Source organism: Gopherus flavomarginatus, chromosome 6 (assembly GCF_025201925.1).
Source record: "Gopherus flavomarginatus isolate rGopFla2 chromosome 6, rGopFla2.mat.asm, whole genome shotgun sequence".
In the NCBI taxonomy this organism is placed as follows: domain Eukaryota; kingdom Metazoa; phylum Chordata; order Testudines; family Testudinidae; genus Gopherus; species Gopherus flavomarginatus.
The window spans coordinates 24,434,572-24,452,353 of record NC_066622.1 but is presented as its reverse complement, the minus strand read 5'-3'; the positions used below and the strand labels follow the sequence as shown (position 1 = coordinate 24,452,353).

General features: G+C 54.8%; 1 protein-coding gene across 1 annotated transcript in view; it reads left to right on the top strand.

Annotated features, from left to right (window-relative positions):
• The window catches only part of CELSR3 (cadherin EGF LAG seven-pass G-type receptor 3), a 70,363-nt gene that overhangs the window by 21,748 nt on the left and 30,833 nt on the right, over positions 1-17,782 (top strand). Inside the window, exons 2-7 of the mRNA XM_050958489.1 lie at positions 1,103-1,735; positions 11,669-11,891; positions 12,838-12,953; positions 15,972-16,060; positions 16,534-16,691; positions 17,159-17,322. Of these exons, the coding sequence (XP_050814446.1) occupies positions 1,103-1,735; positions 11,669-11,891; positions 12,838-12,953; positions 15,972-16,060; positions 16,534-16,691; positions 17,159-17,322 (1,383 nt within the window). The remainder of the gene's footprint in view (positions 1-1,102; positions 1,736-11,668; positions 11,892-12,837; positions 12,954-15,971; positions 16,061-16,533; positions 16,692-17,158; positions 17,323-17,782) is intronic.

Below are 17,782 nucleotides of genomic sequence, written 5' to 3'. Positions count from 1 at the left end.
CAATCATTTCAAAAGTAACATCCTTAGGCCACAACCCAAGCTGCCCTTTTCAATTGCCAGAGACTCAGCTTCCCTCTGACAACTTCTGTGGCGGTTGTGTTGTGTTGTTAATACACCGGTCAGTGGCACGCTGAGAATTGTACATGCAGAGGTAGTGTAATGAACAGAATACAATAGCCAGTTAAATACCAGTGTGGGAAGGGCTAACCTAAGTGGGTTATTCACACTAAACACAGTGATACGCTCCAATTTTCAGTGTATCAAAAGTTGTTGCAGAGACTTCTCTCTGGGTGCTGGAGTAGCCACAGCAATTAGGCCTGGCCATGGGGTTTAGGCCAAGCTTGAAGTGGGATCTGTGGAGCTCTGGTTACTCATGGATAGGGCCTTACCAAATTCATGGTCCATTTTGGTCAATGTCATGGTCATAGGATTTTAAAAATAACAAATTTCATGATTTCAGCTATTTAAATATGAAATTTCATGGTGTTGTAATTGTAGAGGTCGTGACCCAAAAAAGAGTTGGGGGTGTGTGTGTTGCAGTACTGCTACCCTTACTTCTGTGCTGCCGCTAACAGCAGTGCTGCCTTGAGAGCTTGGTAGCTGGAGAACATCAGCTGCTGGCCAGGACCCCAGCTCTGAAGACAGAGCCACAACCAGCAGCAGCGCAGAAGTAAGGATGGCATGGTATGGTATTGCCACCCTTTCATCTGCACTGTTGCTGGCGGGATGCTGCCTTCAGAGCTGGGCACCTGGCCAACAGTCACCACCCTCTGGCTGCCCAGCTCTGAAGGCAGCTCAGAAGTAAGGGTGGCAATACCACGACACCCCTAAAATAACTTTGTGATCCCCCTGCGACTCCCTTTTGGGTCAGGACCCCCAATTTGAGAAACGCTGGTCTCCCCCCTTGAAATCTATATAGTATAGGGTAAAAGCACACAAAAGATCAGATTTCATGGGGGGGAGACCAGATTTCATGGTCCGTGACATGTTTTTCATGACCGTGAATTTGGTAGGGCCCTACTCGGAGCTCTATCCCACTCATGCCCTCATCTTCCAGTCAAACAGCTGCCATGCTTTAATGTTTTCCTTGTCTGTTCTGCAGACGGGATCCACAGCGTGACAGCCCAGTGCGTCCTGCGTGTCATCGTCATCACAGAGGACATGCTGGCCAACAGCATCACGGTGCGGCTGGAGAACATGTGGCAGGAACGCTTCCTCTCGCCACTGCTCACCAGCTTCCTGGAGGGCGTGGCCACTGTGTTGGCCACACCCAAGGAGGATGTCTTCATCTTCAACATCCAGAATGACACGGATGTGGGTGGCTCGGTGCTGAATGTCAGCTTCTCTGCGCTGGCTCCCCGAGGCGGCCACTTCTTCAGCTCAGAGGAGCTTCAGGAGCAGCTGTACATGAAGCGCATGACTCTGACCTCCGTCTCCATGCTGGAGGTGCTGCCCTTCGATGACAACGTCTGCCTGCGGGAGCCATGCCAGAACTACATGAAGTGCATCTCAGTGCTCAAGTTCGATAGCTCAGCCCCCTTCATCGCCTCCCCATCCACCCTCTTCCGGCCCATCCACCCCATCACAGGCCTGCGCTGCCGCTGCCCGCAGGGCTTCACTGGGGACTACTGTGAAACCGAGATCAACCTGTGCTACTCCAACCCCTGCCATAATGGGGGCATCTGCACCCGCAGGGAGGGTGGCTACTCCTGCATCTGCCTCCAGCACTTCACAGGTAAGTGCCTTATCCTCGTTGAGGGGGAGGAGCACACCGTGTTGTGGGCACAGCTCTGCCAGGCCTGGCCATCAGTGGGGAAGAGGGTCTCTGCTATCCCAGGATAAAGAGACCAGCTTTCGGACGTGTCTTTGCCACACACCTTTCCAGCCGTAATAATCCTGGGTCTTCGCTCTGTAAAGGAGCCAGAACAGGGTTGGTTGGTTACGGCTTTTGTATCCGAAACGACACATTGGAGCAGCGTGTCAGAGTCTCGTTGGGAATGGCTTGCTAGAACCACAGGGGCAAACGCTGACTTGGTCAACTTAACCTTCATCCTTCCAGAATGGGGACCCCGTGTGGGTCTGTCAGACTCTGTCTGCCTGGGTGGACAATAGATAGTCTAGGCAGAGGCCTCCTCCCATTCTGGGCAATGCCTAGCACTGGGCTGAGCAATTCTGTCGGCCAGGCTGCTGCCCTCTCACCCCACAGAAGTCCCCATGTTTCCGTGGTGCTGTATGTAACAGGGTAAAGGAGAGTGGTATTAACACGGCCCTGAGCAGTCTCCTGGTTTCTTCCCATGCCCCTCGCTCCTGAGGAATCAGCAGCTAATGCTGCAGACTTAGTGGATTCTGCTGCTTTGAGTTTGTAAATGTCACCTGGCTTGTGTTTTGCTGGTTTAACCAGGACGGGAGGCAATAGGTACAAAATGCCATGGCCCTATGCTTGGCACCAGGAATCAAAGCCAGGGGAGCTCCCGGCTCTATGGAGCTGTTTGTAACAAGGCTGAAACCCTTTGACTAAAGCGAAATGCCTTGTCCTAGCCCAGTTATATCGGGAAGTGGAGATTTGGGGGTTACTCCATGGAGAGGGGACTCTCCGTCCTCTTCACTCAATCGCTTTCTCAGAACAACAGTTTCTCAGGGGCTAGGGAATGTGCGTGGGGTGGGGAGGAAAGAGGCGGTTGTTTCTCCTCATCCTCCCACTTGCTCATGGCTGCAATGCCACAGATATCTATTCCAGGCTGGCAGACATGACATTCAGGTGCCTCCCACACATGGAATCCACCCTCAGCTCTTCAGTGGCTAGAGCTTTCCATCCTCAGCAGCCTTTTGTCCCTGACAAATCAGAAAGTTTCATTTAACTTGGGGAAATCAAACTGCTAAGGAGCCTGCTCCTCTGAGCCATTGCTGCAGAGTGCACTGAGGGAGCACTAGGGAGACTTGTGATGGAGGCTCCAGCCTGTGACGGTCACACAGTGCTGCTGGAAGAGGCAGCCAGATCTATTGCGTCTCCCCAGCCAGTCAGTTTATCAGCCTGGCAGAGCCACTCTGTGCATTTAGGTCTCCTCCTCCAGCAGGTGAGAGGGCAGGGAGGGAGCCACTCCTAGGAGGGGAAGTAAGGCTGGCTGGTGCATGGCATATTCTACCCAGGGAAATGCAGAGACCGAGCATCATTCCAGAACTGCCAGCACCCCCGCTACTTGGGAAGGAATGGAGAGGTTGAGTTGTGCTGTCCATCAGGGAAGGAGATTCTAATAAGAGTGTAGAGGCTGCTAGGCTGAAATGTGAATCTGTACTCCAGTGCCAGCCCCCCGGGAGCATGAGGAACAGTTCGCACTGCAGGAGCATGACTGGGTCTGGGGAGCATTGGCAGAGCTGCGTGGGGCTGGGCCAGGCCTTGAAGAGTTGAGGTGCTGCAGGTCAGGAGGGAAGGGCATTGCAGAGCTGTGTGGGGCTGGGCCAGGCCTGGAAGGGTTGAGGGGCTGCAGGTCAGGAGTGAGGCGCATTGCAGAGCTGTGTGCTGCTGGGCCAGGCCTAGAAGAGTCAAGGTGCTGCAGGTCAGGAGCGAGGCGCATTGCAGAGCTGTGGTGGGGCTGGGCCAGGCCTGGAGGAGTCGACGTGCTGCAGGTCAGGAGCGAGGGGCGTTGCAGAGCTGTGTGGGGATACTAGGACTGCAATAGATGGGGGTACTCTTGGTCAGGACTGAGAGACATGGGGAGAGGTGCAAGGACTGGACTGGCAGAGGCATTGGCCTCCTAAACTAGCCCTGTGCTTGCTGCATAGAGAAGTGGGAAGGGAGCCTGTGGCTGCTGGTGGAGTGAGGATCTCATTTGCTGGGTCCCAGGCCTGGGGCTCCCCTCAGCTGGGAAGAATTGCTGTGGGGGATGGGGAGTAGCAGATGGCAGAGTTGTGAGCAGCTCCTGTGTTGGTGGTTACTGGTGAGATAAGCAAAGTCAATAGAAATTAACCCTCAGCATTTAAAGTGTGAACAGACATTAGCAGAGAGGTTAATGAGCTCATTTCCCTGTCACTTCCCGCCATCTCCCCATCCCCCACAAGCAGCCGGGCAGGTAACAGGACCTAGTGCTGGGTAGTTCTCTTTTGGGCTCTGGAAGCTCCAAGGAGACAAAATGGGAAGAGGCAGCTCCCCCCGCCCCTTCCCACCCCGGGTTCTCTCTGTCTGTCTGTCTAAGTGCTTCCATAGCCCTCATCACCTGTTTTTCAATCCCTATCTCCTGCTCTGTCACCTGAGCCCAGCTCTGAGCATCATCCCCTGGTCTGGTCAAAGCCTTGTCAGGGCTGACCAACACGGGCAAGGATAGCTCAGCCAGCGTGTGGGGAGAGGGAGTGTCAGCCTGCTGGGAGGGCCTGGCAGGTAGCCTGGGCCAGCCAGCACCTGTGTGCACACAGGATATATTGCCCTGCCGGGGTGTGTGCAGCAGCCAGAAACTGCTGCAGATTGGGCCTTTGGATGTGAGCAGGGGTCTGTCAGTGCCTAGGACTCTCACTGTCCTACTCCTAGCTCTGTTCCTTCTCCCTCATGCACAGGGTTCTCATGGACTGTCCATGGCCCATTGCTCTCTCCCTTTCCTCTCCAGCCTGGTTACACACCCATGTGGATAGGAATCCCTAGCCTATAGGCACCCCTCCAGGACCTGGGCCTTCCACTAGGCTCCATGCTCCCCACATTGGTTTGCTCTTGTCCTGACCCTGTGGCCCCAATGACCTAGGAACAGCAGCCTGTAACGTGTGGTGGGGTAACAGCACAGAGTCCAGGCCAGGCCTTACCTAGAGCTAGGCTGTGGAGATACTGGGGCCTGGCAGGCAGATGGCTCCCTGCATGCTGATTCTCTTGGAATAATGAGTTGGGGACTGTCCTGGATCCCTGTGCACTGAGATGGATGCTGGGGTGGCCCTGGGTTTCTGTGCTCACTAGAATCAGGCTGCTTACCCCACAGCATGTCACCAATGTGATGTAGCCCCATCTCATTCGAGGGCTGTTTGATTTGCGCCGATATGTGTCACCGGGGGGAGGCCTGTGTGATGGGCCCAGGCTAATGCTAGGTTGAATGTCAACGTCCAGAAACGGATTCTGGGGACGGCCCTGGTTGTGCTCCTTCAGCACAAAAGGGGTGGGCTGGTGTTGGGAGGGAAGTGAATAGCTGTTGCACCTTAGTTCCCTGGAGAAGAAGAAGGTATGGGGCAGTACTCCAAAGGAAGTTCTGGGTGGGTGTGGGGGACACATGCTGTTGGGTGGGGGAAGGGCCAGTGTAATAGATACCACAGGAGAGACGGACCAAGAGGGGAGAGCAGAGGGTCCAGGACTGCAAGCCCTGGGCTCTGAGGAGCTCTGGACCCAGAGGTAGCTCCAGGCACCAGCATGCCAAGCACGTGCCTGGGGTGGTAAGCCTCGGGGGGCACTCTGCTGGTCGCCACGAGGGCGGCAGGCAGGTTGCCTTCGGCGGCATGCCTGCAGAGGGTCCGCTGGTCCCACGGCTTCAACGGACCTCCTGCAGGCGTGCTGCCGAATCCAAGGGACCGGGGACCTCCTGCAGGCAAGCCACCGAAGGCAGCCTGCCTGCCGTGCTTGGGGCTGCAAAATACCTACAGCTACCCCTGTCTGGAGCCTGCGACCACTTGAGGAAGAGGGGAGGAGGGGGAGGAGTTCCCAGCCCTCCAGATGGGATGAATAAAACATGGCTGCTGCTTCCTTCCTTCCAGCCCCACTCCCTTCCCCCCACAGTGCCGGCTCAGAGGAATACATTACTGATCCCATCAAAGGAAGGGAGGGTGCTTTCATTTCAGAGACAATGAAAAATGTTTCTGGTTCCCTTGGGTGCATGGCTGCCTGTTCCCAGATTTAAAGTGACAGGAACTCCCCTTTTGATAGCTGCATGGATCAGCCTTGATCTGTGGTAGAAGAGAGACACAGGGCAGGGAAAGAGAAAACAGGAGGCTGATGTTGCAAACCTACAGCAGGCAGAGCAGGTGTGTGTGGGAATCCCCCGTCCTCGCAGCCACTGACAAGGGCTCCAGTTTGCAGTTGGCAACTGTGGGGACTTAGACTGCAGAGACCAGGATGTGGGGATTCCCAAGGGTCATGTGGTGTCCGGCTAGGGTGACCAGACAACACATGAAAAATCGGGATGGGGTGGGGGGTATATCAGAAAAAGACCCAAACATCGGGACTGTCCCTATAAAATTGGGACATCTGGTCACCCTATGTCCCTCTGGAAAGGCTGGGAGGTTCGTCCTGAGCTGAGGTACAGTGCAGGGACAGACGTTTCCAGATACCATGTGGGGTCATTACAAACATAACCCAGGTGAAAGGGGTGGTGGCTAGCCTGGGGGCGGGCAACTAGAGATAGCGCTTTCCACCTCCAGTGCTCCCCTTCCAAGATGGGGCTGAGATCACTGGGCCTGGCTGTTCCAGGGCTGGAGGAAAGATAGACAGAGCCTTTCACCGGCTGGCCAGCTGTAGCTGTAATTGTGGCCATGGCCTATGTGAAATGGGTGTGGGGTGCCAGTCTGGTTCCTGCAGGATCACACGGGGTGGTACTAATCACTCCCTGTGGGAAAGCTCATACCAGAATGGCCCTGGAGAGTAAACGCCTCACCTCCTGGGGACAGAGTCCCTCCAGGGCAAGGCTGAGGCACACGGGCAGGGCAGCATGGGAGGGAAGCCTGCCCTACCACTCCCTGGCCTATGCCCTCTCGGTGGGTAGATAAATCTGGTGCTCTCCAACCTGGCACCCTGCACCAGTCGGGTCACAGGCCCAGCTCCTCCCCGGGGGTTAGGATCCCAACTCCCAGTGAAGTCAGTGGAAGTTAGGAGCCTAAATATCTTTGGAGGTCTGGGCCAACGACTTCAGAGATCTTCCCTGGAGCTGTCCTAGGGCAACACTCTGGGGATTACAGGTGCTTTCCCTATGGAGAAAGGGAGCCTGTCAACCTTGGCCATTCCTGAGAAAGAAGTCTCCTGTTGAAGAAAGGAGACCCAGCTTCCTCCATTAGCTGTGTTATAGAGCGTGCAGGTGAGATGCTCCACCAGCAGTGCTGCAGGGCACGGCCATAAGGGTTTCTTCTTAGTGGAACTGATGAAATGAGGGCATGTGAAACCAAGAGACTGGAGTGCTGAGTACTCAGGAAAGGGTGGGCAGGAGCTGCTGAAGCATCCCAGTACTGCTCAGCTGATACAATTCATCCCCTGCTAGTCCAGACCTCGGCTTTCCCCATACAGCTCTGCTGATGCCCCACAGCACTGACCCACAGATCCTTCCCCTCATGCAGCGGGGGCCCCTTCCAGCCTCCCTGGGGCAGAGACTTCCAGTTCAGAACTGTGAGCTGATTTTCGTATGCAGTGAGGCTGACAGAGTGGGACTCGTTGCTAATGAGAGAGTATTGAAATAGAGAGGGATTCGTCCCTTCTTACCCCTCCATTCCCTCTCCAGAGCCACAGGCAGCAGACAGAAACCCCAGTGGAACTGACATTTCCTGCCTCAGTGGCCATGGCAAAGAGTTCAGCTTCTCTGAATGATGGTGCAAGTGTGAACTTAGGACCCTGCCGAAGTTCCAGCCATGGCCTTGAATGGCAGGCAGCGCCACCCAGTGGCCATGCAGGCAAATGACAACAGTGCATGCACTGTTGTAGCTGTGTCAGTCCCAGGATATTAGAGGTAAGGTAGGTGAGGTAATGTCTTTTATTGGACCGACTTCTGTTGGTGAGAGAGACAAGCATTTGAGCTTTGTGTAAGTGCAAAAGCTTGTCTCTTGCAGCAGAAGAAGTTGATCCAATAAAATATATTGCCAGGGCCGGCTCCAAGTTTTTTGCCGCCCCAAGCAAAAATATTTTCCTGCGGCCCCCCCAGCTCGGCCCCGTCCCCACCCCATTCCAACCCCTTTCCCAAATCCTCAGCCCCTCCTTCCCCGAGCACACTGCATTTCTCCTCCTACCCCTCCCTCGGCACGCTCGGGGGAGGAGGCGGAGGTGAGCTGAGGGGGAGCGGTTCCTCTGCCCCCCCAGGGTTACTTCCTGCAGCCCTCCCCGTGCCCCTCCTCGCTGCAGCTCACCTCCACTCCACCTGCTCCCCTGAGTGTGCCGCCGCCACTCCGCTTCTCCCCCCTCCCTCCCAGGCTTGCCACAAAACAGCTGATTCGCATGGCAAGCATGGGAGGAAGGGGGAGAAGCGGAGCGGCGGTGCGCTTGGGGGAGCAGGCAGCAGTGGAGCAGAGGTGAGCTGGGGGAGGGAGCGGTTCCTCTGCCCCCTCTCCCAGGTTACTTCCTGTGTCCCTCCTCGTGCCCCCCACCGCCACAGCTCACCTCCACTCAGGGCCAGCTCCTGGCTTTTTGCGCCCCAAGCAAAAAAAAAAGGAGCCGGAGTGACACCCCTTGGAAGGTGCCGCCCCAAGCACATGCTTGGAGCACTGGTGCCTAGAGCCGGCCCTGGATATTACTTTGTTTTTCTAACAGCATATGCACAACAGACTTCTATGTAACAGCACAGGAAGCAGAGATGGAAAAGACCCATTAGGTCTTGCAGCCTTTCTCCCCAAGGCCAACGCAGGATTGCTGCCCCCAAGCCAGTTTTCCAAGCAGGGCCGGTGCTTCCATTAGGCGATCCTAGGCGGTCGCCTAGGGCGCCAGGATTCGGGGGGCAGCATTTTATGCGCTCCCCACAGGGCGCACGGGAGCTTCCGGTTTCGCTCCCATCGTGCCACCGAAGAAGGACCTTCTGCCAATGAGCCACGGAAGACAGCGGCAGGCAATTGAGCAGCTCAATGACTGCCGCTATCGCCTTCGGCATTTCGGCGGAGGGTCCTCCTTCGGCGGCGCGATGGGAGTGGAACCGGAAGCTCCCAAGCACCCCACGGGGAGTGCACAAAATGCCGCTCCCCGAATTCTGCTTAGGGCACCAGAAACCCTGGCGCCGCTCCTGGTTCCAAGCTAAAGGAGAGTCCCTCTAAAGACAGAGAGGAGTTCACTCTCCAGAGTTTATGCAGTCCCTAGCCTTTCTCCTGGGCCTGCTGTCAAAAAGTTCATCGGATGGCAGTTACACTGGTGGTTTATAATGAATACCCCAGTCCATTAGGCTACTACACTAAAGCCAGGCCTTGTGTCATGTTACCTGGTTTCTTGGCTGTGGATTGGGTTCCCCGTGGATGACCCAGGTTCTGTTAGTCTGGGGCACTAACCCCATTCCATCTCTTTGCTAGTCCTTTCATGGGAGCAGTAATGTGTGCCCTTTACTCCTAACACCGCTGCCAAGGCAACAGATTAAAATAAGGAAATGGGATGGTTTTCAGTGCCAGCAAAATCTGCTGCTATTCCTGTCTTCCCTTGCAACTCCTCAGTCCTGACCTGGGCTACCCCCTTCTGCTCCAGTTGTGGGCCCACATGCTGTGCAGCCAATGCAGCTCGGTCCACACTTCAGCGTCCCTGGTATGCTAATTCTGGTCCCAGCAAAGCTCTACTCAAGTACTGCAGCCCAGACCTGCAGCCTCCCCCTCATTACATTCTTGGGACTCTACCTAGCTCTGCCGATGTCCCTCACTTCTGACCTGCAACCTCTCTTTTATCCAGGCCTAATCCTCTCCGAGCAGAGACCCCTGGTAGCTTCTGGGTTGTGGACAAACCTCCTTTAAGGACTAGGCTGAGGACAGCAAACTTATTTCACTTATAGCTGTGAGCTCTGGGCTCTGGAGGGGACAGCTACCATCAGTGCTGCAACAGAGTGAAAAGCCAGAGAGGACCTTTGTAGTGTCTCACTGGCCTTTACAAAGCATTTCCTTCTGCTTGGATCTCTTTGCTATGCAATATACTAACCTGTTAGTGCTTAGTGCCAGGATGTAGGACCCTGTTAGTTGGCAGCAGGGGCTTTGATGTGGGAAAAGCTTTGGGAATCTCCACACCGTAAGTGCCCATCTAACCCAACACAGAGAGGATCTTTAGTGGCTTCCAACTTGGGGGTAAGGTCAGAGCTGCTGGGTCCAACCATCAGTGAAGCCTGGTCAGGTGTGCCGTGGGCCAGGTACCTGCAGGGATCAGGTCACATCCCTGCACTCATGCTCCAAAGGGAAGTGCTTGCACTGAATGAACTCTGTGGAGTGAGGCACATATGAGGCCCAACTCGCTGTGTCACTGTTCCTGAGACTCTCTGCGTTAGGAGGTTGCCTCTGGCTGCCCTCCCCACATCTGCAACTGGATCACTCTGCTGGGCTGCGTCATGATGACTTGGGTCTGGGCTCGTCATAGGAGGAACTCTCTGACCTATCTCAGCCAGGCACCAAGCCTGTCTCATAAGAGGAAGAAGGGAGGATTTATAAGAGGCCCTCTGCAGTTGGGGATGAGGGGGCCAGATGCAAGCAGGAGCTGGGAGGCACTGTCTGCAGATTCATCTCTCAGAGCTGCTGGGAGGTGGGTCGTTGGTGAGCAGTACACATCCCACTCCAGGCTGGTCCCCTCTCCCAGCCTATGGGGTTACAATTGGCACTGGCAGCAGTATCAGCAGCCCAGAAGGCAGATGCATTTCAGCTCAGGGGCAGAGGGACTGAAACCCCAAAGCGTCCCCTGCCTGCAACCACTGGGCTGGAGAGCCAGTGCTCCAAATTCCAGAGCTTGGGGAGGTTAGAGGCTCACCCCTGTGACGATTAGGAAGAGTGAGGGAGAGCCTAGTGCAGCTGGGGAACAGCTGCCTGCAGGCTCTGGTGCCCACACCATACTGACCTTGCTGTGGCATTGTTCTCTGGACTATGCTGGATCCGGGGCAGGAAAGCCCCTCTGGGGACTGGAGGCAGCAGGCAGGGCTGGGAAACATCTCTTCCTTAGGGATGAGGCTTTGGGTGACAGCTGAGCTCTGCGGCCTGGGTGACGAGCGAAAACCTGCCTTGTGCATATGCTGGGATCTGAAGGGAGCTCTCTTAGCTCGGCAGGAGTACTCCTGCAGACCTCAGCCTGTGCGCCTTGCACCCACAGCTGTGCTCAGCTGCCTCACGCCTAGCAATGGGAGACACTTAGCCTCAGGGTGATGGGGCTAGGCACCACTGAGATGGTGCCTCCTGGGACATGTGGGGACCTTTAGGTTTCACCCTGGTATGTGACTTATGTCCCTCCACTAAGGAGTGAGAACAGACAGAGCTGCAGGTCTGTCATATTCCTGCAGGGGCCAATGTTACAGCCCTAAAGGGCAGGTAAATCCTGCCACCCAGAGTGCACTGGCCATCCTTGGGCCACGTCTGTCCCAGAGCCACAGGCAGCTTGTCTCACACACACGGGGTCTCAGTGTGGCAGGGCAGAACTGGCCAGCACTGGGAATTTTGGGGAGCAGGGAACTGGCACTGAGGCTGATGGGCCCGATGTTGAGTGACTCACAGTCAGGGAGGATATTTGGCCAGCTGTCAGCCTCCTGTTAGGGGGACTCTTTACAGGGCCTGGGAAGGGCAAGGTTCCCCAGGCCGCGCCCACCCTGGTGCTTGGGGAATGGAACTGGGGTGCCTGTGGGCTGTTGTCAGATGCTCGTTCAGCTATGGGAAGGGAAACCCGTTCAGCTGGCCTCCAGCCTGGCTGGTTCCTGTCCAGGCAACTTTGGGGCAGGGACTTCCATCCCTTACAGCTGGGAACCCCCCAGCTCTGCTCCAGGTTGTGTTCTGAGCCTCTTGTTCCGTTCCTCAACAGGTGACAACTGCGAGGTGGACAGCCGCTCGGGGCGCTGCCTCCCTGGTGTGTGCCGGAACGGGGGCACCTGCACCAACTCTGCGGACGGCGGCTTCCAATGCCAGTGCCCCTCCGGGGGCTTTGAGAAGCCCTACTGCGAAGTCTCCACACGCTCCTTCCCCCCCACGTCCTTTGTCATGTTCCGGGGGCTGCGCCAGAGGTTCCACCTCACCCTCTCCCTCTCGTAAGTCCTGCTCTTCCTTCTATGTGGCGTGGGTGCCCAGGGCCCTGCCAAAGCGTCTGAGACCCACCCAGCCAAGGACTCTCCCAGCCCAGGTTCCTGCTGAAGCACCGGAGGGGAGAGGGGAAGGGGAGTGTGTCAATTTATTCTGAGGCTCCTGTGAAGTGCCTAGGGTCTACCAACTATGGGCACACTCCTGGGCCCACCTGTCCAGTGAATTGCCAAAGTGCCCAGAGCCCTCCCCACTGAAATGCCTTGGTCCTGTCCAGCCCAGGGGCCTATGAAACATTTCCATTGCACTCTGTAAACCCTTCACTCCTGGGATTTTCAGGGAAAAGCTCTCTCCAGATATTGCATTCAGCCCCCCTCTATCCCCCCCGCCTCCCAGCTCCTCTTTGGAGCCTTGCTGGTAGAGCGGCATGGGGCCCTGTCAGGCTCTCTCTCACCAGAGGGCCTCTCAGTGCTCTTGCTCAAGGAGTTTAACCGGGGTAACAGATGTGCCAGCTGTTGCTGTGATTTCCCATTCTGTTCGAGGGGGCATTTCCCCTGGAATACCATCTACAGTTGTCCCCAGCCTGCCCTTCCTCTGGAGGGTGCCCCAGGGAATAGATGCTGTGCTTATCCCGCCTCCTCAGGTGTGTGTCGTGGTGTGAGTACAGAGCTCTTCTAGCAGAGAGTTCATTCACCACTTGGAACCAGAGGCCAGAATGTGCTTTTGTACTGGTGTCCAGGTCTTCCTGCAAATCATTGCCCGCTGCGGGGTAAATGCACGTTGCTGTGGGTAAATACACCCTGGAAAGTATTGTCCCAGGGGATTCCTAGCATGTTCCCGCTGAAAGGGAATGGAATGGCTGGATCAGTTAATCCCTTGTGACTCTCTAAGGGGCACTGTTCCCTCTGCACTCCCGTGAGCGCACACCCAGGATCTGTGCTCTGCTCTCCGTGTCAGGTTTGCCACCCTGGAGCGCAGCGGGCTCTTGCTCTACAATGGGCGCCTGAATGAGAAGCATGACTTCCTGGCCATGGAAATCATTGATGGGCAGGTCCAGCTGAAATACTCCACAGGTGCGTGTGCCCGGATCCTGTGGCCCTGGGGCTATAGCAGCAACTTGCATACGGGCACGAGAGCCTCTCAGCCTGTGTGTGTGAGGGTGGAGGAGAGGGGCTGTGTGCACAGGGGTATGGCTATGAGAGAGGGAGTGCACACCCGTGTGTGTGTGTGTGTGGCATCCATCAAAGGTGGCAGGAGGTGTGAATGCAGAGGTGTGTGTGTTTGCATAGGATTGTGTGTGTGTAGGAGTGTATGTTGGGGATGTGAGTGTGTATGCATGCATAGGAGTGCATGTGTGTATGTGCATGTGTTATTGCCTTTGAAGGCAGTGAGGGCGCCATCGAAGGCAGTGGAGGGGTGTGTGTGTGTGTGTGTGTGTGTGTGTGTGTGTTAGCGCCATCGAAGGCAGTGTGTGTGTGTGTGTGTGTGTGTGTGTTAGCGCCATCGAAGGCAGTGTGTGTGTGTGTGTATGTGTGTATGTTATCGCCATCAAAGGCAGTGGAGGGGTGCGCGTGTGTGTGTGTGTGTTATCGCCATCGAAGGCAGTGTGTGTGTGTGTGTGTGTGTGTGTATGTGTGTGTGTTATCGCCAACAAAGGCAGTGGAGAGGTGTGTGTGTTATTGCCATTGAAGGCAGTGTATGTGTGTGTGTGTGTTATCGCCATCAAAGGCAGTGCAGGGTGTGTGTGTGTGTGTGTATGTGTGTGTGTGTTATCGCCATTGAAGGCAGTGGAGCGATGTGTGTGTGTGTGTGTGTGTGTGCGCACGCACATAGTTGTTTAGGGGGACTAAAGGTCACTTACATTCCAATCAGATGAAATCTGAAAGGCCCGTGAAAGCCCATTTTTGCTGCTGTGCTCTCAGGATGAAGGGCTCGGCTCCATGAGGAGGAAACCGCGCTCTACTTTAAAACTGATGCCTAACATAGACAAACTAACGTATGGCCCAGAAGCTCTTGTTTCTGAGCAGTGGTTTAAAGCCAGCTCAACTCCCTGCATGCCGAGATACCCAACCCCATTCCCTTTCATGGGGTTCAGCAGGCGCAGTAAAACACTTCCCAAGCAATTCAAGCTCAGCAAAACCAATCAGCTGCAAATCAGCTAATGTGCAATTACCAAAGGAAACGGCTCTCACCTGTATGGCTGTAATAGTATCTGGACGGTGACCTCAGCTGCTGGCAGGCCGCTCACTCTCCCAGTGGAAATGCAAGTGCAGCAGCTCTAGTGCCGCTTAGGTCTTAGTGGTAGAAAAATGCCAGGGAAGCTTGCTGGGGTCAGGCTTGTGGGCGGGGGTTAGATGTATGATGGGCTGCAAGAGTCTGTCATGAGCAGACAGGGGTCTGTATGAACAGGGCATGGGAGGTCAGCTGGGCTGCTAGGCTTCTCTTTTCCCTCTGTTCTGGGTGACTGTGCTTCAAGTCTATTCAGGCACATCTTTTCTGCCTGCTCACTTCCTGCAGGGGTCAGGGCAGGCATGTTGTCTCCGAGATCAGCAGCCCCTTCCTGGGGTGTCATTATCTATCCTCTCAGGCACAGCTCTCTGGTGCTGTTCATCTGCTCACTAGCGTTCTCCCTAAATGGCTAAGTCCTTAGCTCTCTGGCTTAGCTGCCTGAGAGTGCAGAGCAAGCTCATCCCTTCCTCATTTCGGTATCCAGCCAGCCTCTCACTGGAGCGCATGTCGTTAGGTAGCAGGGGCTTCCTTCCCCTCTTAAAAATAACAGAGAGCTCATCAGTAATTTCACTGCCTCCAAGTGACCTGTCTGTGCATCAGCTCTTTTCATGAGGGCCGCTTAGTGGGAAGAAAGCCAACAATGAGAAAGTTGGGAAGAAGATTAATAAAAGCAGCAAAGACTCCTGTGGCACCTTATAGGCTAACAGACGTTTTGGAGCATGAGCTTTCGTGGGTGAATACCCACTTGGTCAGATGCATGTGGCATGCATCTGACAAAGTGGGTATTCACCCACGAAAGCTCATGCTCCAAAACGTCTGTTAGTCTATAAGGTGCCACAGGATTCTTTGCTGCTTTTACAGATCCACACTAACACGGCTACCCCTCTGATACTAAAGAAGATTAATGTGAAGGTTGGTTTCTTTGCTTGGGTTCCTGCCAGAGAAATACCAAAGCAAACGCAATTGTCATTCTTGTGAATCAAAGAACAACACTCAACACTGTGACCAGGGAGGCAGTGGCCCAGCCTGCTATGCACTGATACATGCAGGGTGACATTTGTGTCTCTGATCCATCTTCTAGGAGGGGATGTTGAAAACATTCAGCCAACAACTTGGAGTTAGTGAGTGTAACCTCTTTTGATGAGCAGTTGGCGAAGGTTCAGAGAAGAGCCATGAGAATGATTAAAGGATTGAAAACATGCATTCTAGAGAAAGATTAATCTCCCCGAGTCTATTTCGCTAAACAAAGAGAAGGTTAAGGGGTGACTTGATCCCAGTCTAGCAGAACTTACGTAGAGAACAGAAGTGTGATCACAGAGGACTCTTCGATGTAGCAGACAAGGTATAACAAGCTCCAGTGGCTGGAAGCTGAAACTCTACAAGTTCAGACTAGAAATAAGGCACAATTTTTAACAGTGAGGGGAATTAATCTTAGTAAGTTGTTCCAATGGGTTGAGGTGGATTCCCCAAGATGGGATGTTTTTCTGGAAGATCTTCTCTACTTCAAGCACAGCTATTCGACGTGAAGCAGGAATTAATACAGGGAACTCCTGTAACCTCTGGTATGCAGGAGGTCAGATTGGATGGGTCCCTTCTGGCCTTAAAATCTATGACTCTCTGTTGTTCCTACAGGTGCGGGTGGGTGTGTACACTGGTGTGTTAGTGTGTATCTCCGTGTGTGTGTGTGTGTGTGTGTAAATGACATGGTGTGCGAGGCGGCTGTTTGGGTGCATGGGGGACTGTTTGCAGGGAATGAGTGTGGCCCTGTGGATGCATAACTCACACCCTCGTTGCTGCACTGCTCCCTCCTGCCTGACCACGTCTGTCTGTCTGACCATGTGTAACAGCGTTGTGCTTTTCAGGTGAGTCAAGCACCCTGGTGACCCCGTACCTGCCGGGGGGTGTGAGTGATGGGCAATGGCATACAGTGCAGCTCCGCTACTACAACAAGGTACGTGCCACTTTTTGTTTTCTCTCCCTGGGATTATCCTGTTTGTGCCACTGGCTGCAAGCCTGGAATTGGTGAGCTGCAATCACTGAGTGGAATTCCCCAGCAGGCACATTTTGGGGGAGCTGAGCAGTGCTGAGGGGCTGGGAATGTTGAGGCTGGATGTCCGGGACAGGAGACCCTCAGTTCATTAGGGAGGTCCCTGCTGTCCTGCCTTCCAAGCCTTGATTCAGTTTTCCAGTTCTGATTCTCCTAGCCAGGAGACCTGTCTTCTTGCCTTCTTTGTCCCACTGATAGGCCTCGTCACCAATGGGAGTTGGGTCTCATTTTTCTATCGTTGTGAAAGTAGAAGGGATGCAGGCTAGGAGGCCACCCAGAGAGACCTGCAGATCTGAGGCACATGGTGTGTCTCCTTGTGCTGAAGAAGCCAGCGCTGAGGGAAACCTCCTACTAACTCCTTGTTTTTTTTGTTTCAGCCCAAGATTGGCTCCCTGGGGGTGGTGCAGGGGCCTTCCAAAGACAAGGTGGCCATCCTGATGGTGGATGAATGCGATGCATCAGTGGCACTGCAGTTCGGCAGTGAGATTAGCAACTACTCCTGCGCAGCAGAGGGCACGCAGTCCAGCTCCAAGAAGTGAGTGTCCCGAGGGCCTGCTGCTCACTGCAGGAGGGTGAGGGATTCAGGAACAGGGATAACCAGACTAAAAGGGAGCTTTGAGCTCTCCAAATCCTGACAGGAAGGAGCCTACACTGCTCCCACTCAGCGTATACTCCACTTTACCTGGGAAAGCTGGGGTGCCACGGAGCCAGAAGTCCCCCACAGTCCTGGTTGTCTCCAGTTTGTCCCACATCCTGCATGCCTGGCTGGCAGGACAGTGTCAAAGGCCTGGCATTAATGCATGATGACATTGCCACAGAGCCTGAGCATGGAGCTTCCGCTTCTTTCCCTTGGCTATGGGACCCAGGATGAGACCTCAGTTATTGTTCCCATCCCCAGCAGGTTGTAACAGCCTCCTGCTGCACTGAGGGGAACGGACCAGTGTAGTGCTGTGTGAGGCCCGGATCTCTGCACAAATGCCTCTTACAGGCCTCTTCTCACAGGTCCCTCGACCTCACAGGGCCCCTGCTCCTCGGAGGGGTTCCCAATCTGCCTGAGAACTTCCCAGTGGCCCACAGGGACTTTGTGGGGTGCATGAGAGACCTGTACATCGACAGCAAACGGATCGACTTGGCTACCTACATTGCAAACAATGGGACCTCTGCAGGTAACAGGAGTGTGTGGCACCTCTGCTCTGTACCATGGCCCGGGGGCTACATGTCCTCCTTGCTCCCCACTGTCTCCCCAAAACGGAGCTACCAAAAGTTGCTAGGCTGACAGCCCAGGACACAGAATCCTCTGTCCATGGACAGGGCTGCTCAGGCTCTAATAACAACTGCACAGGCAGCAATTAGCACCAGCTTCCTCACAGGACCCCGACTCTTTCCACGAAAAAGAGAGAAACTCGGTCTTCAGAGCCCATTAAGTCCAGGAGTGCAGGGCCTGCCAGTTCTGTTGGTGTTCTTTGTGAAGTAGACACCTCTGCCCTGCCAAGGACCTGAACAGACAGCAACTTATTTCACATCTCATTGGATAGTCCAGACCTGGGCCATATTCCAGCCAGGATCCTAGCGGTGAAAGACTCCTGTTCTCATCCCCAAATAGCGCTTTGCCATGCTGCACCATCC